General features: G+C 43.0%; 1 protein-coding gene across 1 annotated transcript in view; it reads left to right on the top strand.

The window, feature by feature from the left end:
• Nucleotides 1–25622, top strand: part of loxl1 (lysyl oxidase-like 1) — a 119772-nt gene extending 94150 nt beyond the window's left edge. The window contains exons 5-7 of the mRNA XM_072282365.1: nucleotides 9683–9778; nucleotides 9865–9980; nucleotides 18591–25622. Coding sequence (XP_072138466.1) covers nucleotides 9683–9778; nucleotides 9865–9980; nucleotides 18591–18597 — 219 coding nt within the window. The 3' untranslated portion in view covers nucleotides 18598–25622. The remainder of the gene's footprint in view (nucleotides 1–9682; nucleotides 9779–9864; nucleotides 9981–18590) is intronic.
• Nucleotides 25623–26224: the final 602 nt, after the last annotated feature.

Genomic DNA, 26224 nt, shown 5'->3' with positions numbered 1-26224 from the left:
ATTGTGTCTAAAAATCCTAGGAGATCAGCTGTTTCTAAAATACTCAAACCAACAATCTGCCTGGCACCAACAAATGTTCCATGGTCAAAGTCACTTGGAGATGACCTTTCTAACGCATTCTAAAGTTTGGTCTGATCGTCTTGACCATGTCTGCATGCTTTTATACAGTGAGCTGCTACCACATGATTGGATAGTGAATATGCATGCATCAGGATGCTCTTCATTGGCTATAGGTCAGCATTCAATTCTGTCATCCCCTTAAAACTAATCAATAAGCTCCAAAACTCAATAACTCCTTGTGCAATTGGATCCTCGATTCTTCACTTAAAGATCTCAATCAGTTTAGATTAGCAATAACATGCTCTCCATAATTTCCATCAGCACAGGTGCACCACAGGTCGTGTGCTTAGTTCCCTGCTCTGCTCACTTTACACTTACGACAGTGCGGTGAAGCACAGCTCTATTGCCATTTCCACAATGCGCTGGAGGAGCTCAGCAGGTTAGGCAGCATCTGTGGATGGAAATAAACAGTCAATGTTTCGGGCTGAGATACTTCATCAGGGTCTCAGCCTGAAATGTTGACTGTTTACTCTTTTCCATGGATGCTCCGTGACCTGCTGATCTCCTCCAACACATTGTGTGCATTGCTCTAGATTTCCAGCATCTACAGTACCTCTTGTGTCTTGAGTCTAACACCATATTTAAGTTTGCGGATAACACCACTGTCATTAGCTGAATCAAAGGTGGTGATGAATAAGCATATAGGAAGGAGACTGAAACCCTGGCTGAGTGGTGCCACAGCAACAACCTCTCACTCAATGTCAGCAAGACCAGGGAGCTGAATATTGACTACAGGAGGAGGAAATCAGGGGTCTATGAGTCAGTTGTCATCATGGGAGTTACACGTGAAGAGGGTCAGCAACATTAAAGTCCTTGGTGTTTTCATTTCTGAGGGCCTGTTCTGAGTTCAGCACATAAGGGTCTTTACATTACGAAGAAAGCACAACAGCACCTTTATTTTGTTAAATTTGTAAAGATTTGGCATGACATCTAAAACCTAGATAAACTTCAATAGATATGTGGTGGAGAGTATATTGAATGGTTGCATCATGGCTTGGTATGGAAGCACCAATGCCCTTGGACAGAAAAGCCTCCAAAAAGTAGTGACCACAACCCGGTCCATCATAGGTAAAGCCCTCCCCACCATTGAGCAGATCACAGAAGGGCAGCATTCATCATCATGGACCCCCAACACCCAGGACATGCTCTCTTCTTGCTGCTGCCATCAAAAAGGAGATACAGAGCCTCAGGACCCACACCACAGAATCAAGAACAGTTATTACTCCTCAACTATCTGGCTCTTGAACCAGGGGTGATAACTTAACTCACTGCAACAATAAACTATTCTCACAGCTTAAGGACTCACTTACTCACTTTCAAGGACTCTTCATCGCAAGCTGTTGTTGTCAGTATTTATTTATTTATTTATTTTTCTTTTGTATTTGCAGAGTTTGTTGTCTTTTGCATGCTGGCATTTGTCCATTTTCTGTGCAGTTTTTCTTTGAATTTGCTTTATTTCCTTGTATTTACCATGAATGCCCACAAGAAAATGAATCTCCGTTTTATATGGTGGCATACATGTACTTTGATAAATTGAACTTTGACCTTGTATTTGTATTAACGAGCTGGTGTACAGATGGATCTAATAAAGTGCCCAGTGGGTGTATATTGCAGATATTTTTGACAGTACGTAGACAGTAATGGCATCTTCTAAAATCCATGTTACAGTAGTAGATAAAGTATTTATAACTTCTACAGAAGCCGTCTTTTACAACAATCTATTTTGGTCGTTGCAGGCTTTGTGTGGAAATGAATTTTTGTAGGTCCTTTAATACTGCCCCGTCTTCCTGTTGCAGTTTGCAAGCAGGTGATGCCCTCTGTCTTTTTTGTAGTTTACTCTTATTGGTTTTAACCTTTTAACTGGGTGACTATGTGCCAACTTTTTCATTAGATCTTTATTCCATATTTATAGAGGACTTGATCATAGTGAACTGAGATAGAACAGTATTGCTTAGCCGCAGTGCGCAAGTTAGTCATTCCTAAATGCAACTAATGTACTGAACTGAGCATGTCAAATGTGCCTCCTATCCAGCCCTTTATTGTCATGGCAGCTATAATTTATTGTTTCTAATATGGTCTTATTTATTTCAGTGTGGTCACTAAATTTCATTAAAGGGATCAGGATTATGTGTTTAGAAACGTAGGAGCATAGAAATTCTACGGCACAATACAGGCCCTTTGGCCCACAAAGCTGTCCCAAACATGTCCTTACCTTAGAAATTACCTAGGGTTACCTGTAGCCCTCTATTTTTCTGAGCTCCATGTACCTGTCCAGGAGTCTCTTAAAAGACTCTATCGTATCCGCCTCCACCACCGTCGCTGGCAGCCTCACCACTCACTCACCACTCTCTGCGTAAAAAACTTACCCCGACATCTCCTCTGTACCTACTTCCAAGCACCTTAAAACTGTGCCCTCTTGTGCTAGCCATTTCAGCACTGTGAAAAAGCCTCTGACTATCCACATGATCAATGCCTCTCATCATCTTATACATCCCTATCAGGTCACCTCTCATCCTCCGATGCTCCAAGAAAAAAAGGCCGAGTTCACTCAACCTATTCTCATAAGGCATGCTTTCAATCTCCTCTGCACCCTTTCTATGGTTTCCACATCCTTCCTACAGTGAGGTGATCAGAACTGAGCACTGTACTCCAAGTGGGGTCTGACCAGGGTCCGATATAGCTGCAACATTACCTGTTGGCTCCTAATCTCAATCCCATGGTTGATAAAAGTTGCTGGTGAACGCAGCAGGCCAGGCAGCATCTCTAGGAAGAGGTACAGTCGACATTTCGGGCCGAGACCCTTCGTCAGGACTAACTAAGTCCTGACGAAGGGTCTCGGCCCGAAATGTCGACTGTACCTCTTCCTAGAGATGCTGCCTGGCCTGCTGCGTTCACCAACAACTTTTATGTGTGTTGCTTGAAATTCTAGCATCTGCAGATTTCCTTGTGCCCATGGTTGATGAAGGCCAATGCACCATATGCCTTCTTAACCACAAAATCAACTTGCGCAGCAGCTTTGAGTCTCCTATGGACTCGGACTCCAAGATCCCTCTGATCTTCCACACTGCCAAGATTCTTGCCATTAATACTATATTTTGTCATTATATTTGAACTACCAAAATGAACCACCTCACACTTAATCTGGGCTGATGCAGGAAGTTTTATATTTGTTTATCTTTTAGCCTTTTCATTTATTTTCATTTTATAAAGTTATTTTTTTAAATGTCTCTGATTACCTGTGATAATTACAGATAGTGGAACAGTCCCTGGATGGAACAGTATAGTGAAAGAGCAGTAGGGCAGTCCATGCATAGGACTAGGATATGTTTCCTGTTTAAATGGCCTCACTTCCCCACCCCACCATGGGCTGAGTTCTGCCAGCGCAGAGGTCCTACAGGAAGCGAACACAAAGAGTGGGCTCGGTCGAGCATGAAGTGGCCCAACTCCTCAAATCAGAGGGGTGTCACAGTAGCATAACAGTTCAGGTAATGCGATTACATCACTAGCGACCCAGGTTCAGTTCCGTCACTGTTTGTAATCAGTTTGTGCATGACTGTTGGATTTCCTCTGGATATTCTGGTTTCCTCCCACATTCCAAAGACATGCGGGTTAGCAGGTTAGTTTGTCACATGGATGTAATTGGGAGGCACAGGTTCATTGGGACCAAAGGGCCTCTTACCATGCTGTATCTCAAAAAAAAACAAACAATAATATGTCTGCCCAGCCATTCCAGGCATGCAAACATCTAGCTGTGCCTTCTAGTTCCAAGGACATGGTTTTGATTGTGTCCTCCAGGGCTGCGTGTGTTTGTGTGGAGTTTGCATGTTTTTCCTGTGACTGTGTGCACTTGCCCCAAGTGAACCAGTTTCTATCCACATCACAAAGATGTGCTGGTTAGTGAATTGACTGCTGTACATTGCCACTATGTATAGGCTGCACACTTCTTGTTTCATGGACTTTGCAAATTTGTCTTTCGTCTTCACGCCTATCTGGAGAAGTTGTGACTTCTTGCAAATGTTGGTAGGTACAGGAGTGAAATATCCATGATCTGAAGTGAAGAAGGGAAAGCAGGACTTCTGGCAGAGAGGTTGTGCAGTCCTATTTCTCCTCCGTTGAAAGATGCAACTTTTGCAATATATACAGTATATGCCTACTGGTTGGGTTCTATGACCAAAGTAACACCGTTGTTCTTTATTGATATTCCATTTTTCCATTTGTGCCCACCACTCCCATGATATTCTGATGTGGTTGTTGACACACCAGTGCATCTCAAGAATGCCCAAGCAAAGCAATGCAACACTTGGGTTGTGAACCAGGGATTAGTTTGGTAAAGCCCTTATCGGTATGTTCTACTGGCAAACTTCTTGAATGTTCCCAGATTGGAGATCATGGCAAGTTAGTAATGAGGCACATTGCTGAGATCCTTCTTTGATTCTTGGTGGTATTTATCAATTCCATAAGATACAGGAGCAGAATTAGGCCATTCAGCCCTTCAATTCTGCCCCACCAATACATTCTGGTTGATTTTTTTTTCAACTCCATTCTTCCCGCCTTCTACCTGTGGCATGAAACATTGTGCATTTGTCATTGAATATCCCCAGTGCTGATGTTATGTTGGAAAGGAAGCCATTGGTGAAGCAGCATACACAAAATGCTGGAGGAACTCAGCCGATCAGGCAGCAACCATGGCAATGAACAAGCAGTTGACATTTTGGGCCGAGACCTTTCTTCAGAACTGGAAGGGAAGGGGGAAGATGCCAAAATATAAAGATGGTGTGGAGGAAAGAAGGGTAGCTTCAAGTGATAGGTGAAGCCAGGTGGATAGGAAAGATAAAAGGCTGGAGATGAAAGAATCTGATAAGCGTGGAGAGTGGACCATTGGGGAGAGGGAAGCAGGGGCACTAGAGGGAGGCAATAGGCAGATGAAAAGAGGTAAGAGGCCAGAGTGGGGACCAGAGGAACAGGGGAGAGAGAGGCAAATGTTTTTTACAGGAAGGAGAGATCAGTATTCATGCCATCAGGTTGGAGGCTACCCAGATGCTACCCTGAGGGTGGATTCATCATGGCTGAAGAGGCCACCATGGACCACCACGTCAGAACAGGAATGGAAATTGGAATTAAGATGTTGGGCTACCAGGAAGTTTTGCTTTTGGCAGATGGGGCAGTGAAGCAATCCCCCAATTTATGGCAGGTCTCACCAATGTAGAGGAGGCTGCATCGAGAGCACCAGATACAATAGACGACCCCAACTGATTCACAGGTGAACTGTTGCCTCACCTGGAAGGACTGTTTGGGGTTCTTGAATGGAAGTGAGGGAGGAGGTGAATGGGGTAGTGGTAGAAGGCCAAGTCTAAGATATGGCTCTTGAAGTAAACAAAACTTTTGTAATTAAACCTTTTCTTTAGCAGTGCATTTGCTGCACTTAATGTGTATATTGTGATGTTGCATATTGCATTATATAGGCATTCACATTCAGATAATTCCATTGGCAAAAGAGTTGTTTAGCCAGAGGACACAAATTACTATAATTCAGGGAAGCTAAGAATTGTTGTTGCAGATTACACTGGTTTACACGGCCTAAATGGGTGATGGAAACGTGTTCAGTGGTAATTTCCAAAATAGAATTGATCACGTAATGAAAAAAATTGTATTGTAGAGCTGTGGCAAAAGAGGAATAGGCAAGTATAACTGGATGTTCTTTCAAAGATGGGATAAAGATTTGCCTTCTCTTTATGATTCTTTGATGTGTACATTTTGATACAACAACTTTGACCTGTTTGCTGTCATTATGTCATGAAATTGACAGCACATTTGGGATTTTTTTTATGAGTAATCAAACTCTTACTAGCATTTGTAAGAATGTTAGAGATGCTCACAAAGCTTTGAACTACTTGACAGCAATTTTAGCTTGGAGTGTGGCTTAGTCAGCTATCAAAGCATTTTGTGAGATTTGCAATTAGAAGGCATTATTCTGCAGGGTCTCTGCGTTGTTTATTTGGGGGGAAACTTGCTGCTGGAAGTTTAGTTCCAGGTAAGTGTGATAATTTGGATAGTGCATGCCCTACTTCTAGGAAATATTAATTAAAAATTGCTCCCTGGAAGTATTCTATGATATAACTGGCTTTTCATTCAAACTCAGCCAGCTGCACTATGGGCATTAACTCTACAATGTCAAGGCCATCTTCAAAAGGCCATGCCTCAGAAAGGTGGCATCCATTGGTGAGGAAATCCATCACCCAGGACATGCCCTCTTCTCATTGCTATCATCACGGAGGAAGTACAGGAGCCTGTAGACATATACTCCATGTTGTAGGAACAGCTTCTTCCCCTCCACCATTAGATTTCACAATGGATGACTAACCAACCCATGAACACTACCTCTCTATTTCTTGTTCTTAAAACAAAACAAACCATTCAATTTCTAGATACTTGTGTTATAACAAGTAGCAGATAAGATCCTAGAGACAAATGGCGGAGTTGAGTCCAGTGATATAGAAGAAACTGAGCCAACTACTGAATGTGTGAAACAGGTTTAACAGATCCAAAGCAACACACAAGATGCTGGAGGAACTCAGCAGGTCAGGCTATATCTATAGAAATGTATAAGCAGCAATTTTTCTGGCAGAGGCCCCTCTTCAGAACTGAGAATGAAGAGGGAGGATGGCAGGATAAAAAGCTGGGGGGGGGGAGGGAGGAGGGAAAGAGGCTAGCTGGAAGGTAATAGGTGAAGCTGCATGGGTGGGAAAGGTAAAGGCCTGGAAATATCTGGTAGGAATATGATAGGAGAGGAGTGTGAACCATAGGAGAAAGGGAAGGAGGAAGAGATGCAGGGGAAGTAGGTGAGCAGAGGTAAAAAGTTAGACTGGGGAGTAGAGGAAGGGAGGGAGGAAATTTGTTTACTGGAAGGAGAAATCAATATTCATGCCATCAGATTGGAGGTTACTCAGGCGGAATATAAGGTGAACAACAGGACTTCTGCAGATGCTGGAAATTCAAGCAACACACATCAAAGTTGCTGGTGAACGCAGCAGGCCAGGCTGCATCTCTAGGAAGAGGTACAGTCGACGTTTCAGGCCGAGATCCTTCGTCAGGACTAACTGAAGGAAGAGTTAGTAAGAGATTTGTAAGTGGGAGGGGGAGGGGAGATCCAAAATGATAGGAGAAGACAGGAGAGGGAGGGATGGAGCCAAAAGCTGTACAGGTGATTGGCAAAGGGGATATGACAGGATCTTGGGACAGGAGGTCCGGGGAAAAAGACAAAGGGTGGGGGGAACCCAGAGGATGGGCAGGGGGTATAGTCAGAGGGACAGAGGGAGAAAAAGAAGAGTGAAAGAAAGAATGTGTGTATATAAATAAATAACATATGGGGTACGAGGGGGTGGTGGGGCATTAGCGGATGTTAGAGAATTCAATGTTCATGCCATCAGGTGATGCTCCTGCACCCTGGTCTTGGCACAAGAGGAGGCCGTGAACCAACATGTTGGAAGAGGAGTGGGAGTTGAAGTGTTTGGCCACTGGGAAGTCCCGCTTGTGGTGGATGGTGCGGAGGTGCTCAATGAAGCTGTCCATGGATTTATGACGGGTCTCAGTAATGTTGGATTGGGAGCACTGGACACAGTAGACGACCCCAGTAGATTCGCAGGTGAAATGTTGCCTCACCTGGACTGACTGATGGGGCACTGAATGGAGGTGAGGGAGGAGGTGTATGGGCACATGTAGCACTTAGGCTGTTTGCCGGGATAAGTACCTGGAGGGAGATTAGTGGGGATATATATGTTTATGTGCTACCGGTAAGCAGTCTTTGTCTGAGTAAAAATTATTATATACCATTAATATAATGAAAATATGAGGCGTGCAGGGTTACCTGAATCAGCGGCTAAACAAAAAACAAATAATGGAAGGCTTTCAGTCTCCACCTACAATGCTGTGCTTAGATTAAGAGGTACACTATATTTGTATTTTACTTTTTTTTAAGGTTTTGTGTAGGGTATAAAAACAATCAGCATTGTAGACTTGTCCTGGTGTTAGATTTTCATCTGTGATGATCTTTGCAAACTCATCAATGAATTTCTCTGCTACTCTGCTCACCGCAAATATTTAAACATTTAATGCGTGCTTGTTCCTTAAATTTCTATAATCAGCCTGCTGAATATTCACAATTATCTTTAATTTTCAGTTCATAGTGATAGCTGTTGCTTGTTTCATGATCAGCATAGTGTTATGTGACATGTGTTCACGCCGATGCTGATGAATCCACTCTTTCAGTACACAATCGAGATCTTCATTTCCACTTATGCAGTGTTTTTCATGAACTTCTGTTCATTATTATGTGAGATCACTTCTCTGAATTGTCTGTGGTGCGCAGAGACCTGTGCATCGCCTGGGAACCTTCTCAGTACCTTGTGGAATTTTCCATTTGTGATGTCATGTCAGCATTAAAAAAAACTTCTGATTTCAAAGTTTTTTGGATTTTGGACTTTTGCAGATATGCACATGTATATGTGTATGTGTGTATATATGTATAAGATTCATGAGAATGATTCCAGGAATGAAAGGGTTACCATATGAGGAATGTCTGGCAGCTCTTGGGCTGTATTCCATGGAGTTCAGGAGAATGAGGGAGGATTTCATAGAAACATTTCAAGTGTTAAAAGGCCTGAACAAATTAGATATGGCAAAGCTATTTCCCATGGTAGGGAATTCTAGGACAAGAGGGTGCGACTTCAGGATTGAAGGATGTCCTTTTAGAACTGAGATGTGGAGAAATTACTTTAGTCAGAGGGTGGTAAATCTGTGGAATTTGTTGCCACGAGCGGTTGTGGAGGCCAAGTCGTTGGGTGTATTTAAGGCAGGGATAGATAGGTTCTTGAATAGCCAGGGCATCAAAGGGTATGGGGTGAAAGCAGGGGAGTAGGGATGACTGGAAGAATTGGATCAGCCCATGATTTGAATGACAGAGCAGACTTGATGGGCTGAATGGCCTTCTCCTATATCTTATGGTCTTTCGATCTTATATTTATGTATATATGGTTATACATATTTCTGATTGTAATTAATAGTCTTATGTATTGCACTGTACTGCTGCTGCAAAACATCAAATTTCAAAACATATGCCAGTGATATTAAATTTGATTTTGATTCATATGTGATATTCAAAATTGTTAGAAACTTAAAAATTAAAGAGGCTACCAAAATTTGTTAGAAAAATTAATACAAGTAAATGCTTAAAGATATTTAAAATAAATTTACAAAAATGTAATTTCTGAAAAATTTGTCTCTTCCTCACCTTTGAAATAAGTGGATTTGCTTCTCTCAAGGTTCAGTTGGCAGGTTCTCTAAGATAACTGCTGGGAAATGGAGACATCTCAGGAAATTGCAATTAACATTATGGATGCTAATACTTAGCAGCTCTAGAGAATGGGAAATGATGTTCTCTTAGCTGGGACTACTCAGTGTTTGTGGGAGCTTTCCTGGATGTCACATACTAACTTTATTGTCTCCATTCTAAGACATTGTCGCAGAATGCTAACTAAGAAAATATTCACCTTCTTTGCCCTTCTAGGGACTGAGTCCTGGTTGCTATGACACCTACAATGCAGATATTGACTGTCAGTGGATTGACATTACAGACGTCCAACCTGGGAAATATATTCTAAAGGTATAGATCTAACAAATTGTTGCTTTATGCATTATTATCTTTTGAAAATATATATTCTTATCCTGCACTTACCTTTTATGCTACAGCTTCAAGTAAATCCCAACTATCTTATACAAGAGTCGGATTTCACTAACAATGTTATCAGATGCAACATTCACTACACAGGACAATATGTTGCCGCTACAAATTGTAAAATAACACAGTAAGTATTTAAAATCCTTTATACAAAGAGAAAAATTATTTGTTTGTTTGTGTATTTATTTATTCATTCATTGAGATACAGCATGGAATAGGCCCTTCTGGCCCCTCAAGCTGCACCATGCAACAATCCCCAGGTTTAATCCTAGTGTGATCGCAGGACAATTTACAATGACTAGTTAACCTACCAACCGGTACATCTTTGGACAGTGGGAGGAAACCAGAGCATCCAGAGGAAACCCACGCAGTCACGGGGAGGACATACAAACTCCTTACGGACAGCAGTGGGAATTGCATTGCATTAGTCCCAAGACTGTCAAGATTTCCCCTCTCGTTTTCAGTCTAGCTCGCTCGCTCAGCCTCAGCATATCCACCAACACAGGAAATTCACTTCCACATTTCTACGCGTGGCCTCTCTGTCCTGGTCACCTCTGCAAATTAACGACGCAGTCCATTTGGGAAAGCCCTCTTTCTCTTGCTTCCTTCTAGTACCTTGCCTCTCTCTGTTACACAGTTGACAGCAGAGACTTTGGGTATGTTGACTTTGTAGTTTTGTCTTCCACTCTATCACAGAGTTGTTCAGTCTGGAAATAAGCCATTTGGCCCATCATGTCCATGCTGACCACCTTATTTCATCTATACTAGTCCCTTCTATCTGCATTTTGTCCGTAGCCTTCCTTGCCTTTGCTACTTTATTTGTCTGTGTTCCTATATTTAATTTTCCCACTGTATCTAGCGTTATCTTCCTTAATCCTTGCATCCAGCATAATATTTATATTATGGAATTTTGGGATTTGTCACTGCATGTTAGTGACCATGGACTCATTTGTGTTCTTGTTCACTAAATTATGACAGTAGAACTACTAACCATGTGCCCTTTATTGAAGGTGGCCAAACTGAATTAACAGCGGTCGTCAATAAAACATTGTATCAAAAGTCATACAGCATCATAGCACAAGTTAAGCACAAGGGTGGTTAAGTCGTGTGATGTGCTGGCCTTCATTAGTCAGATTCAGTTCAAGAACCGCAAGGTAGTGTTACAGTTCTATAAGTTTCTAGTTTGACCGCACTAAGTGTTTATTTCTGGTCTCATTATAGAAAGGATGTAGAAGCTTTAAACTGGACGTAGAGGAGAATTACCAGGATGTTGCTTGGATTAGAGAATATGTCTTATGAGGAAAGGTTGAGCAAGCTAGGGCTTTTCGGAGTGTTGGAGGATGAGAGGAAACTTGATAGAAATGTATAAGATCATGAGGGGCACTAATAGAGTGGAGGGCCTGTATCTTTATCCCGGAGTGGCAACGGGCAGTGCCAGAGGACATCCGTTTAAGGTGAGTGGGGGAACGTTTATGGGAAATATCAGAGGTAGAATTTTCATACAGAGTCATTCACTGGAATGCACTGCGGAAGGCTGATGCAATGGGGACATCTGAAGACCCTTAGACAGGTACGTGGATGTCAGAAAAATGGAGGGTTATGGGCTGTGTAGGAGGGACAGGTTAGCTGGATTGTGGAATAGGTTTATATTGGTCTGCACAATAATCTGGGCTGATGATTGTGCACTGTTCTATCTCTATCATTTATACTCACATTTATCTGCACTGTACACCATTTGTCACTGTACCTTCCTGCACTGTTTGCACACAGAGGCACTTCATTAGAGCAACCTTTCTGAGCAGCAGCTCTGTGGTTACAAATGTGTACTTTACACAGGCTGTCTTAGAGTCAGATTTGTTTTATTATGATGACTACACCAGATATGCGCAGGCTTTCCCTACCAAGGACCAGAGGCTGTCCACGGTGGCCAAAGTGTTATGTGAGAAGTATTTCATTTATTACGGCCTCCCCAGGCGGGTACATAGTGATCAGAGTTGGGATTTTGAGAGCAGGCTCATCGGTGAGTTATTGGGCGTGCTTGGAGTCGAGGACCACTGCCTATCATCTGCAGGGTGATCCCCAGCCCGAGAAGTTTAATCGGACCTTGGAGATCAGCAAGAAGAGCAGGTGGAGTCAACATATTGGACATCTGGTCTACAGTTAGAACTATACCTGAAATGAAGCTACCAGGTACTTGCCATACTATCTGATGTTTGGGTGTGAGGCAAGGTAACCCATTGATCTTTGTTTTGGGACTGATGAGAGCGACTTACCACCGAAGACTGATCTGAGGTATCTGTCTGATGTGAGAAGAGAGCTGAAAACAGCTTATGAATTATCTGGGGTCATGGCTGCCAAGCAGAGTCAAGGAAATAAGAGGAGGTATGATCAAAAGGTGAGGTTCTCCCAGCTCCTGCCGAGAGACCAAGTCCTCATAAGGAATTTGGGGCTGTTTGGGAAGCATAAGTTGGCTGACCGCTGGGCAGCTACCCTCTATGTGGTGGAGAGTCAGATGCCAAACCTACCATTTTTCTGGGTGAAACCAGAAGATGGGAATGGGCCTGTCAAGATTCTCCGTCAGAACCACCTGTTGCCTCTGGGTGAGGAGGTGCAGGTAGACCCAGAGCCCGACTTGGAGCCCACACCTAGTAAGAAAATTCTCCGGAAATGCGGCGGGGGGGGGACGGGGGACTACCAGGCTCCCAACAGGTGAGGTTAGGCCGGCCCCCACTCCTGAGAGGGATACCGATTGGGAGGATAAGGACCTGGAGGTGTGGTATATACTGCCTTTTGCTAACTCCCCATTGATTGAGGAAGAGACTCCTAACTTGTCTTCCACTGAGTGAGGTGAAATCGAGGGGGCTATCTGTGGACAGCCTGGGTTGCAGCGGGACCCTACAAGGGATGAAGCAGGGCTTAGCCAAGATACAGAGGGATCCGAGTTGCAGATGCGCATGAGCGATAAGCCGGGGCAGGCCTTGCCAGGTAGACCAGAAGTATCCCCAGTAGTGTTGGAACATGAAGAGGTAGATGAGGGTGTACAGAGGTCTCACATAATCAGGAGACCACTGGATAGGCTGGCCTATGTAGCACCAGGGGAACAGAGTGTGGCCCCTCCTGCTTTGGGGAGCCTTTTACACCTGGGTTGAACTTTGTGTTTTTCAGGAAGGGTTGGCAAATTATCTCAAAGTCTTGAGGACATGACTAAATTTGGTGGGGCAGAGTGTAACGCCCTGGGAAAGGTTTCTCTACTAATGTAATGGTTTCTCTGTAGCAGCAGTGTGTTTGGGTTATGACTAGCGTTAATGGGAGCTTTGGAATGTGCGGTGTCCAATGAGGGGAGTGGTTTTCTTTCTTGTGTGCCCGAGAGCGAGGGATTTGCGAGCTTTTGTTCACCGGAAGATGGAGAGAGAAGATGCCAGAAAGGAGAGGTTGTAGACTTCAGGACTGAGTGGACATGGAATTGAGTTGGGAGTCAATGACGCCCAGGGGGAAATCGATGTAGAGCGAACAGACTGGAAAATCGTGAGCTCCAACGCTGAGCATTAGACTGTTTCTTTAAAATGGGCCCTTTTCTCTTTGTTTTCTTTACTAACTCTCCAGTCAAATTAAGAATTATAAAGCTAAATCGTTTAATTGCATATGGTGTACTCTTTGTTATTTCTTGGTACTGATTTGTAACAGGGGAACACATCATGCAGCATCCACCCAAGTGAGATTTCACCAGTTTGAGCAGGCCAGAGGCAGTCTTCCCCTAGACTAGCGCAGCCTGCTGAACCTGCGGGTTACAACTATTTGTGGTTGTGTGAGGTTCCTGGTTTGGCAGCAATGAATGAATAGCCATGTGATTCTCACTCAGGATGCCGTGCATTTTGGAAGAATAGAAGGTGTGCATCTAGGCAATAGAGGTCCTGGGTCAAAGATGAAAGATGAGGATTCAGAATGGAAATTTCAGCTGATTTTGCCTTTCATGCACTGCACCCCTCACTCAGACAAGTTAATTAAGCACCAATTTGGACTGTCAGGTTTCTGACTTCGCTGTTCACGGGCTAACTTTATTGATCTATCATGAAGTCTCAATTCTACCTTGGACAATCATTTTTCAGTACTTTTCCTATGATAATAGAGGTCATTTGGCCCCTTAAGACTGTGCTAGCTCTCAGAGCATTTCCATTGCTTCCTTCCCCCCTACTTGTTTTCATGTTGTCTATTCTATCTCACAGGTCAATCCTGACACTCACCTACACCAGGGGTTATTGACAGGAGGTAATTATCCTAACAGTCCATCTTAGGGATGTAGGATGAAAATGGAGCAGCTGGGCCAATCTGATTTCTGAGGCAGCTCTATCCACAGATTCATCTTGCAGTCTGCATTGTAACATTCAGTCAGAATGTACTTATTGACTGCAGGTGGTTCTGCTATAACACAGGGTTAGTTTAGGTGTTATTAACTTAATTAATCGGCAGAACGCTGGGGGGTGAAGGACCTGTTTCTGTGCTGGACTGTTCTATGTTGGATATTCTAATGTGTGTTTCCTGTAATGCAAATTGGATACGGCCTAATTAATTGAATTGAATGATCTTTATTGTCATTATACAGAGGTACAGTGAAACTCTGTTTGGCTTCCTCTCAGGCAATTAAATAAAGCGGTAGATAAAAACAAGACAGTAATAGAAAAACTGTATTAAATAGATAAGTAGCAGAATATAAGTTGCAGCAACACCAGAATATCACAGTAATGCACAAAGTGCCGTTAGTGTTAAGTATTTGAGTTTCAGTCATTGTTCTGTGCGAGTGGTGTGATGGAGGCCACAGCTCTGGGATAGAAGCTGTTCCTCAGTCTATTTGTTCTGGCGTTTAGTGGCCTGACCTTTTGCTGGACGGCAGTGGGTCAAACGGGGTGTGGCCAGGGTGTGTGGTGTCTCTGGTTTTGCTGATTGCTTTCCTCCCGGGTCTGCTGGAATAGATGGTGTCCAGTCCTGGGAGCTCCATCCCGACAGTTCGCTGGGCTGCCTTCACCACGCGATGCAGGTCTTGTCGCTCGGCGGCTGTGCAGCTGGCATACCACACTGTGGCGCTGTTGGTCAGGATGGTTTCAATCGTGCTTCTGTAGAAGTTAAGCAACAGCTTTTGTGGAAGTTTGGCCTGTTTCAGCTTTTTGAGGAAGAAGAGTTTTTGTTGTGCCTTTTTTACAAGTTGTTGTTGTTCGTCCTTCGTGGAGGAAGAGTCTGCGGAGACAGCTCAGGTGAAAATGGTTGAGCTGTTTGGCGTGTCTGCTGTAGACAGTCCAGGTCTCGCTGGCGTAAAGGAGGGTGGTAAGGACCACTGCACAGTAGACCTTCAGCTTGGTGGTAAGGCTGAGTCCTCTCCGTTCCCAGACGTTCTCACGTCCCAAAGGCGGCGCTGGCTTTGGCAATCCTGTTGTTGACCTCAGCGTCTATGTTCACTGCGCGAGAGAGTATGCTGCCCAGGTAGGTGAAGTCGTCGGCTGCCTGGAGGTTCTGGCCCTTCACCGTGATGCGCGGCTCCTGGTATGGCTTTCCTGGGGCAGGCTGGTACATAACTTTGGTCTTTTTGGTGCTGATAGTGAGACCGAAGTTGTCGCAGGCTTGTGAGAAGCAGTCCATTTCACGCTGCATCTCCTGCTCTGTGCTGGCGTTGAGTGCGCAGTCATCAGCAAACAACAAGTCTCTGATGACAGTCTCTCGCACCCTTGTAACTGCCGGCAGGCGCCTAAGGTTGAACAACTTGCCGTCAGTCCTGTACCTGACATGGATTCCTTCTTCGTAGTTATGGAAGGCATCTGTCAGCATGGCAGAGAATACCATACTGAACAGAGTCGGGGCAAGAACGCAGCCTTGTTTGACGCCATTTGTCACTGGGAAGGCCTCCGACTCGTCGCCGTCATCCAGAGCTTTCACCATCATACCGTCGTGGAACTGCCGGATGATTGTGATAAACTTGCTGGGGCAGCCAAACTTCTCCATGATCTTCCACAAGCCTTCTCTGCTGACCGTATCGAAAGCCTTGGTTAGATCGACAAAGGTCACAAAAAGGTCGCTGTGTTGCTCCCGGCATTTTTCCTGGAGTTGGCGCGCAGCAAAAATCATGTCCGCGGTCCCACGTTTGTTTTTACAGGTAGCGAGGTGTTGGTGGTCCATGTCAGCTGTTTTGACAACATAACTCCAAGGAACTTTAGGTTTTCCACACTTTCCACTACCTCTCTATGTATATGGAGTTGGGGGGGGGGGGGATGTACTCTGTCCTTTGATCTCCTGAAGTCAAAGATCATATCTTTTGTTTTAGATGTGTTAAGGACCAGGTCGTTGTCCTTACACCACTCCGTCAGATGATCCACCTCAAGCCTGTAGGCTGTTTCATCCTCGTCCGAGATCAGGCCAACCACTGTGGTATCGTCCGCAAATTTAATTATTGAGTTGGAGGTGTTGGTTGGGGTGCAGTCATGTGTGAAGAGTGTGTAGAGCATCGGGCTCAGCACACAGCCCTGCGGGGTGCCTGTTTTTAAGATGAGGGTGGTGGACGTGTGCTTACCAATTCTGACTTCCTGTGGTCGGTTTGTGAGAAAGTCCATGACCCATGAGCACAGGGAGGAGCCAAGACCAAGAGTGTTCAGTTTGCTGACCAATTTATGGGGGATGACTGTGTTAAATGCGGAACTGAAGTCCACAAATAACATCCTCACATAAGTGTTCGGTTTGTCTAAGTGAGTCAGAGCAATATGGAGGGCGGTTGTGATTGCATCCTCTGTGGAGCAGTTTGCCCGGTAGGCAAACTGGTGTTTGTCCAGATCAAGTGGGATTATAGCCTTAATGTGTGAGAGCACAAGTCTCTCAAAGCACTTCATTAATGAATTAGAGACTACTGTTTGGACTGCACAGACTGAGTTGGTTGTAATGTGATTTTGGTCAGAAACCTGCCGTCAGACGCTTGCTGCCAATTTCACCACAGGGGCGGTCAACTTCGGTGAATTATTTTGAAAACTAACAGGCAGTCACTTCTATTGATACTTGTGCAATGATCTTCTATTAAAATGGTAATTGGTTTGTTGTTGCAACATGTACTGAGATACATTGAAAAGTTTTGATAGTACTGCATCTATATCGATAATTCCATATATAAGTACAGTGAAGTAGTACAAAAGGAAAAACAAGAACAGAATACAGAATGTAGTGTTACAGAGGGAGTGCAATGCAGGTAGGCAGTAAAGTGAAAGGGCTGTGGCAAAGTCAGTTGAGAAACCAAAAGTTCATCTTTATCATACAAGAAGTCGATATAACAGTGAGGCAGAAACTGTTCTTGGGCCTAGTGGTGCGTGTTCTCAAACTGTTGTATCTCTTGCTCAACTGAAGAGGGAAGAGGAGAGAATGATCAGGGTAGGATTATGTTGGTCCTTCCCTGAGGTGGTGGGAAATGAGTTGGAGTTAAAGGGTTGGAGGCTGATTTTCCTGATAGACCGGGCTGTGTTTTCTGCACTGCAATTTATTTTAGCAATCTTGGCCAGAGCAGTTGCCATACCAAGCTGTGATACATTCACATGTAGCTTTTAATACTTTTTAGCTTGCATAACAAAATAAACTTTTAAAAATATCTTTAACTTTGAAAATCCTCTGGAAGAAAAGAACTATTGTTACAAGTCTGAGATGCACACGCTCTTGAACCCCTTCACCAAAGTTAAAGTTGAGTTAATTGTCATCTCGGCAAGTCCTTGCACAAATGCAAAGATAAAACTTACTTGCAGCAGCAACACAGGCAAATAGTATCATCTAAGCAGCACTCGCAAGAAAAACATAAATTATACAACCCAATTAGAATTTAAAAGGAAAGAAAACAAAGTTCAACTTTTAGTGCAAAGTGTTTCTATCCTGAGCTAATGATTAGGGTTGTGAAGGTTCCCTTAAGAGTTTAATGGTTGAAGGGAAGTAACTGTTCCTGAATCTGGTGGTGTGGGACTTCAGACTTTTTACCTCCTCCCTGAGAGGAGAGTTGCTAAGGGCGCCACGGTAGCGACACTATTACAGCTCGGGGCATCGAAGTTCAGAGTTCAATTATGGCATACTCTAAATGTCCTCCTGGAATGCATGTGTTTTCTCCGGGTCCTCCGGTTTTCTCCCACAGTGCAAAGACATACTGGGTAGGTTATTTGGCCATTGTAAATTGTCCTGTGATTAAGTTAAGGTTAAGTCAGTGTTGTGTGGGGGGGGGGGCGCGGTGTGGTGGTGGATGGTTGCTGGGTGTTGCAGCTTGAAGGGTGGAAGACCTATTCTATGCAATATCTCCAAATAAATAAAATTTAAAAATTAAAAATGGCATGACGCATGTGGTGGGATTCTTTGATGACAGATGTGCCTTCTTGAGTCAATGTCTTATCGAAATATTTTCAATGGTGGGGAGGGATGTGCCATAATGTATTGGCCCGAGTCTACCACTCTCCATAGCTCCCTATGTTCCTGCAGATTCGAATTATCGTGCCAGATCATGATATAACCAGTTAAAATGTTTTCAACTACTCCATAAACAGTGTTATATTCAGAGTGTGAACATGATTTTCTATAATGCAAGGTTTCTTAGAAATGCAACTATTGCATTGCAGCAAGACTATCTTGTAATATGTAAACTTTGGTTATTTATTTAAAGTTCTGTGTGGGTATGATTATTCTTAAGGCAGTGGTCAATGAGCCTTCTTGTTGAGACTTTCCCTACTTTTGTTTTATGCAGGTCTTGATCTGCCTGTTTTGAATTTCAAAACACGACATACACCGAGCAAACATCTGGTGTGGGTGGAACTTTATCGTACAGCAGCTGTGGTTTGGTAGTTGTCACTGGGAATCAGTCACAACCAAAGAATCCAGCAGCAACACAAAAAGAGCTGTGGACCACGAGCCAACCGCCACCAAGTATAAATCTCTGCATGGACTAGTCAGCAAGGGTGTGTGGGCATCTGGAAAAGGCGCTGTTAATTAACATCTGTGTTGCAATCTAAATGTGCCTATTAGAAAAAAAATATTCAGCTCTTTTGCACTTCTAAGTATATAAGAAATTGGTGCAAGCATTTGCATAAGCCTTCCTCACCATTCAGTAATTGTGGCTGAACTTCAACACCAGTACTTTCCTGCATAATCTCCCCTCCAACATGCATTCAAAAATCTTCCCACTTCAGTTTTGACTGTGGTGTATATGCCCCTTGTGGTGAAAACTTCAAATGTTTATAACCTTACAACTGTCAATTAAGATTGTCCAGTGTTCCAGCATTCTACTTGGACAAGTCTTCTCAGAAAACGTAGAGAATATTGGCCAATCCAATACCTCTATTGGATAACTGTCATATCTTAAGGTCTAGTTCGTCATGCGATGACTGATTTAGAAACAGGCTCTTTGGCCCATTGAACCCGTGCTAACCATCAACAATTTAGTTATGCTCATCCTACACTAATCCCTCTTTATTGTTCATATATCCTTATCAACAACCCCCCACCTGAATTCTACCACTCACCTATACACTAAGGACAATTTACAGTGGTCAATGAACCTAATATCTTGAATGCCTTTAGAAACTGGAGCATTGGGAAGAGACTCTCCCAGTCACAGGGAGAATGTGCAAACTCTGCACAGGTAACACCAGAGTTCAGGACTGAACCTCAGCCTCTGTTGCTGTGAGACAACAATTCTACAGCTGCACTACCATGTCAACCTAATCCTCGATGCTTTTTTTAATTAGTGAGATTTAGTAATCCTCACCTTCTTGTCATTGCCAGAGCAGGCTTAAGGAGTTGAATAAGTCACTCCTGCCCAAAGTCTTAGCACCTATAACGGGGTTACACAGGCAGAGAGCATTAACCTGCCTTTTTCCTTCACCCATGATTACTGACCTGCTCTCTATCCACACCACAGTCTATTCAAATTTCAAGCTCCCATTCTTATTATCCTACCCTCTGTTTTGTAAAAAATTGACTGCCGACAATCCAAATTTAATGTGCCCAAGATTGCTGGTACAGTGCAGGAAGGGCAACGAGCCCTGCAGAATCAGAGTATGTGTGGCCTCTTCAACAAAACCAATATTCAAGTTGACTGGATAATATCCCAAAGAGAAAGTGTCTGGGGGAGCAGAATGGGAGCTCTGTACGTGATTCACCATATGAATCTCTCAGTTAATGCTAAACTTGCTTCAGACTTCTAAGCCTCCTTAAAAATGGTATTTTAAATTTTATTTATTTCGAGACACAAGATGGTAATAGGCCCTTTCAGCCCATGAGCCCATGCCACTGAAGGACACCCATGTGCCCAATTAACCTACTAACCTATATGTCTTTGGAATGTGGGAGGTAACCAGAGCACTCAGCAGAGACCCACGGGTCACCGGGAGAACGTGCAAATTCCGTACAGACAGTGGTGGGAATAGAACTAGGGTTGCTGGTGTTGCAAACCGTTACACTAACCACCATGCTACCATGACACCACTGTGTGTTTTTGTATATGTTCTTTCTTCCCATCACCCTCTTGCCTCCCCCCCCCCACCCCAACATCCTCTCATGACACAATTCATTTGTCCAATGGATCCTGAAATTCGGGAACGCAGTTTCAGTGGAACCTGAGTGCCCTCCTTACACAGTGTCCTTAATTTTCCTTCCTATATGATGCATAGTCCACACTCATATTGCACCCTTAAGATGAGATTTTCCAAGCTGTGTCTTATCAGATAGGGTTTTACCCTGAGAAGCGTAACAGGAAGGCGAGGAAAGCTGGCTGAAAGTTTGGTCAAAGATGTGCTTTCTAAGGGAGCCCACAAGTTCTTTGCAGAGGTATGGGACCGAAATACAGAGCTTAGAGTTCTTCATGGAACATCACCCTTATACATCCTGTGTTGGGGGTGAATAGATGACCAAAATGTAATTCAGCAAGCTATCAGGGTTTAGCAGCATCTGAGGTAAACGAGTCACGATATTTAGGGATCAAAGCCTGCATCAGAAACTTGATAATTCCTCTCACCACCCCCATACTCCTGTTGCTCAACCTGCTGAGCTCCTCCAGCAGATTGTTAGTTGTGCCACGTTCCAGCATTTGCAGTCTCTTGTGTCACCAAAATGAAATTTGAAAGAACAGTCCTAAACAGTGCTATTTTATTAAGTTTAGTAAGCTCTGTATCAGGCACACTTTATGCTTACAGACAATTGATCAGACCATCTGCCATTCCAAATCTCCTCACCTAGGTCCATCTATCACATTGCAATTCAAAGGTCATCTGCCAGTCAACACCTCTTCACCTCAGTTCATCTATCGTATCACAGTTCTTGCCCATCCTTCTGTCTTCACCTCGTGTTATTGGCTATCTCCCCTTCACACTTCAGTCCAGAGAAAGGGTTTGGATCCAATGTCCATTTCCCTCTACAGATGTTGCCTGACCCTCTGGAGTTCCTTCAGTAGCTGCTCTGGATTCCAGCATCTGCAGTCTCTGGTATCTCTGTCTCACATTTCTTTACTGATTTAAAAACTAAGCCACAAGGTATTCTTGATGTTTAATTCAAAACGTTAATTATGTAGAAAAGCTTTGAAACACATTACCATGATCAGCCTGGATGTAGTGAACAGGAGAATGGGTTTGGTGGAGCTGCGTGGTAGGAACTAGCATAGACTCAATGGGCCAAATAGCCTCCTGTGTCAGAACAACACTATGACTTGAACAAATTTTGTGCATCAGTGAAAAATATATTCTCCCCTATTTCAACAATGTCCAATTAACCTTTCAGTTAAATAGAATTATGTTGGCATTTGGAGTGAGCTGCAGGTGAAAGTGGTGGAGGCAGCAAGTCGCATCATTAAGAGACAAGACACAGGAGAATGCAGACGCCGGAACTTGGAGGCAAAGACGAAGGGTGTATTTTGGGTTGGGGCCCTACATCAGGACATCAGCAAGTGCTGCTCAACATTTAAGAGGCATCTATACAGACACTTGAAGAGCAAGGCATAGAGGGATATGGAATTTTTGAAGGATTAGTATAGCTAGGTGTGTTGGTCAGCATTGACATAGTAGAAAATGCCCCTTTTCTGTGCTATATACCTCTATGAGTTGAAGTTATGAAGTTAAAAGTAAGCTTGATCATTCTGAGAGAAGCATAAAAATGAAATGTTTATCAAATATATTTGTTCCTGTTCTCTAGTGACCACTAGGTCACCAGGACTGTTTCACATTGTCTTCTTGTGCCGCTGAATTAATACTGAAGTACATTTTGTACAGGTCACTGCAGAGAGCTTTCTTAATATCTCCACAGAGTCCAGTCCTGCAAGACTGCTGACCTAATCTTTTTGTTTTAAAGTAAAACTGATTTTAGAGTAACGTCAGTAACTTGTTGCAAAGTCACAGAGCTAACTAATTCCTGGCATTAGCCTGTAACTGACTGGTGATTAAGGGAATGTTAATGACCTTATACTTTCCTAGAATATTACACAATTCTGAACTCTGGATTAAACACTGCATTACCTGTCAAGGCTAATTATGTTTTCTACCAATTTTACATAAAGAAAATGTTGTTCTAGCTGGAACTTTTCAAGGCTTTGGGGAAGTATTGTTCACTTTATTCTCAGAGATTAGAAATTCGAAGATACTTTTGCAATCAAGTAAACTAAATCCTCTAATATGTTAAACACCTTTGAATCAGGAGCATAAAGGCAGCTCCATAATCATTTCCTCCCAGCACCTCCAAGGCCCTGAGGATGTAGTGTGTATTATATACAGAATGCTTCAATTCATTTGTTCGCTTCAGTTGCTAACAGGATTTGTATTTTTTTGTCTTTCTCTTGCACATCGAGTGTTGGTCTTTTACTTATTTTTTTAAATTCTTTTTTCTTCTAATCGGGCTCTTTCGGGTTTCTTGCTTTCTGGCTACCTGTGAGCAAGCAAATCTGAAGGTTGTATAATTTATACATTCTTTGACAATAAATGAATCTTCAGTCTTGAATGCTGCACAGGTACTTGCTCAGGCCAGTTCAACAGCACCTTCCAGACATGGATCCTTTGCCAGTAGGAGGAACGTGGAGGGGGGGTGGGGGGCGGTGAGTCTGCCACCTCCTGCAGGCTCCTCAGTCACACACCATCTTGTATATCAGATTGCCTCATGACTGCTGAGTCTACACCCTGAAACTCCTTGAAGGAACCTCATCAGAAGGATTACAGCAGTTAGAGCTGGTGGCTCACCATCGTCTTCTCAAGGGTGATTTGTGACGGTCAATAAACTTAGTTGTCAATGAAAGCCCATATCTCAAAAAATGAATAAATTAGGAAACAACAGCTTACACTTATTTGATTCACAGAAAAGATAATTTACAGTACAGAAAGAGGCTTTTCAGCCCATTATGCCAGTGTTTTTTGAAGATAGCATCTCATCTTCATCACATCCCCACCAATGGGTCTGTAGCCCTACGGATTCAGGGACACATCTAAATCTGTTTTGAATGTGGTGAGTGTTTCCCTACTAACCTCTCAGGTTTAGAGTTCCAGAGCCCCTTGGTATCTAGGTGAAAAGAATTTCCCTAATCTTCCTACTTGTTCTTCATTTATTTAGCTTAAATCCTGTAACCTCCTGTGACCTACAGGCAAACAGCTTTTGAAGATGAAGCATTTAGAATATGCAACAGTAAATCTGTGCACAGCAGGCTCCCACGGAATTCGCACCTGCTGATTTGTTTTAAATACTGGCTGGGAGAAGCTAATTCTTTCTCATCGGTGCTGTGTGATCCTTACTGCTCAACAGAGAGAGCAGATATTTTCATCCCACCTCCAAGACATGAGAAGTTCTCAGAAAGGGTTTCTTCACAATGTATTTGGTAGGATGAAAGAGAGAATGGCCTATTATTCCCACTCTTTGAACAATGCATGTTCTTGACGTGAAACGCTGATAATTCTCTTCAAAGTACAAAGTTAAAAGATTTGTTTTCAAATTCTGTATATGTTATCATTTACTATTTTGAGATTTATTTTCTTGCAGGCATTTAAGGAAAAAATAAATATAATAGAATTTTAAGAAAACCCATACATAAATAGACGGACCGACAAGCAACCAATGTGCTAGAAAACTCTGCAAATAAAAATAATACTGAGAGCATCAGTTGGAAAAAGTCCTTGAAAGTGAGTACGCAGGTCATCAAATCAGTTCAGAGTATTGGTGAATAAAATTATCCAAGCCAGTTTAGGGACCTAATGATTGTAGGGTAATAACTATTCCTGCACCTGGTGGTATAGGGCTGAAGGCTTTGGTGGCATGGCCTGGATAGTGGGGGTCTTTGATGACAGATGCTGCTTTCTTAGTCATAGTCATACTTTATTAATGACTATGACTTAAGAAAGCAGTATCTGTCATCAAAGTCCTCCACTATTCCCCACTTGTGGCAGTGCTCCATGTAAATGTACTCAGTGGTGGGGAGGGCTTTGCTTGTGAAGGACTCTTATGTATCCACCACTTTCCCTTTCCTTCAGCAGATGCTACTTGACCTGCTGAGTTCCTCCAGCAGATTGTACTTATGGATTTTTAAGCGATAGTGTTGGTAACATGATAAGCCTATTGCATGCGTCAAAGCCCAAGGGTTTGTATCATTTTTTGAAGAACTGGGGTAGCAGGAAGATGGTGGTTTCAAGGTCTGAGCAACCGTTTTGTGACTCCATTCAACGGTACAGAATAAGCAAAGAAAAAAAGAATCACTTCTGCAAAGTTCTCTGCCTGCTTTGATTGGACAGTACAATGAATTCACCTTTCAAAGTATGTACACTCAGTGGCCATTTTATTAGGTATCTCCTGTACCTAATAAAGTGGCTACTGAGTATATGCTTGTGGTCTTCTACTGTCGTAGCCCATCCACTACAACGGTCAGCCTGTTGTGCGTCTTTCTGTACACCACTGTTGTAATGCACGATTATTTTAGTTACAGTTACCTTCCTGTCTGCTTGCCATTGGCCATTCTCTGACTTCTCTCATTAACAAGGCATTTTCACCCACAGCACTGCTGCTCACTGGATGTTTTTTGTTTCTTGCACCATTCTCTGTAAACTCTAGAGACAGTTACGTGCAAAAATCCCAGGACATCAGTAATTTCTGAGATACTCAAATCATCGTATTTCACACCAACAGTCATTCCACGGTCAAAGTCACTTAGATCACATTTCTTCCAAATTCTAATGTTTGGTCTGAACAACAACTGAACCTCTTGACCATGTCTGCATGGAGTTGCTGCCACATGATTGGCTGATTAGATATTTGCATTAACAAGCCGGTGTACCTAATAAAGTAGCCACTGAGTGTATATCTCTGTAAATATCACATCTGTAGTAAACAATCTATTTTACTACTGACAAAGGAAAATAATGATTCACTGTGTACTAAAGGTAGCTGAAAGAAATAATGCTTGCGGGGAACAGTTAAAAGAAGTTTTATTCCCAGAATAAAGCATATGGCAATCAGCTGGACATTTTGTGCACAGAAGTGGTTTGTGCTTTTATTCCAAGTACTCAGGACCCGTAAACTGGAAGACCTGATAACAAACGTAACCCTACTGTATCATTTGTCTTTATCTCAACACACGTGATCACGTGAGATTATATAACTTTGCACTCAAAGTTTCTGCCTTGGTAACCATGTCTATGCATTACTTAAAATAGCAGAAATATTTTACAAGAAATAGTTAATTTTACTGGACTTTTGTAGGCTGGATGTATAATTGCAATATTAAAAATAAAGGAAATTCAATGCAAGTTTCGATTAGAAACCAGCTGAAATGGCCTCTGTTTTTATTTTTTGCCTTCTTTCATCTGAGTTTCCATTATAAGATAATGTAGCAGGGGTTCCCAATGTTTTTATGGCCATTAAGAAGGGGATCTGTGGGCCCCAGGTTGGGAACCCCTGATGGAGATAGGGGTAGATGGGGAGTGTTCAATATTATCAGAGGCATAGATAAGAAGGACGCCAACAGTCTTTTTTTCCAGAGTCACAGAGACCAAAAATATGGGGCACAGTTTATGATGAGAGGGGAATGTTTTAAAAGAGACCTAAGAGACAAATTCAGAAATAGGGTAATGAGCTATGGAACGAACTTCCAGAGGAAGTGGTTGAGGCAGGTACAATGGCATCATTCAAGAACCATTTATATAGAAACATGAAGGAGTGGAGCTTGGAAGGATATGGGCCAAGTGCAGGAAAGAGGATCTGGATGAATGGGTACCATGACTGGCATGGACTGCTTGGGCCAAAGGGCCTGTATCCCTGCTGTTTTGCTTTCTAATTCTTCTGCTAACCAAATGGTGTGGTAGAATGGAACACTAATCCCTGTAAGGGAATGTCAAATAGTGCAAGATAACTTGGAAATATTTT

Source organism: Mobula birostris, chromosome 18 (genome assembly GCF_030028105.1).
Source record: "Mobula birostris isolate sMobBir1 chromosome 18, sMobBir1.hap1, whole genome shotgun sequence".
Lineage (NCBI taxonomy): Eukaryota > Metazoa > Chordata > Chondrichthyes > Myliobatiformes > Myliobatidae > Mobula > Mobula birostris.
Note: the sequence above shows the minus strand (reverse complement) of the source record. Positions and strands in the feature narration are given on the sequence as shown.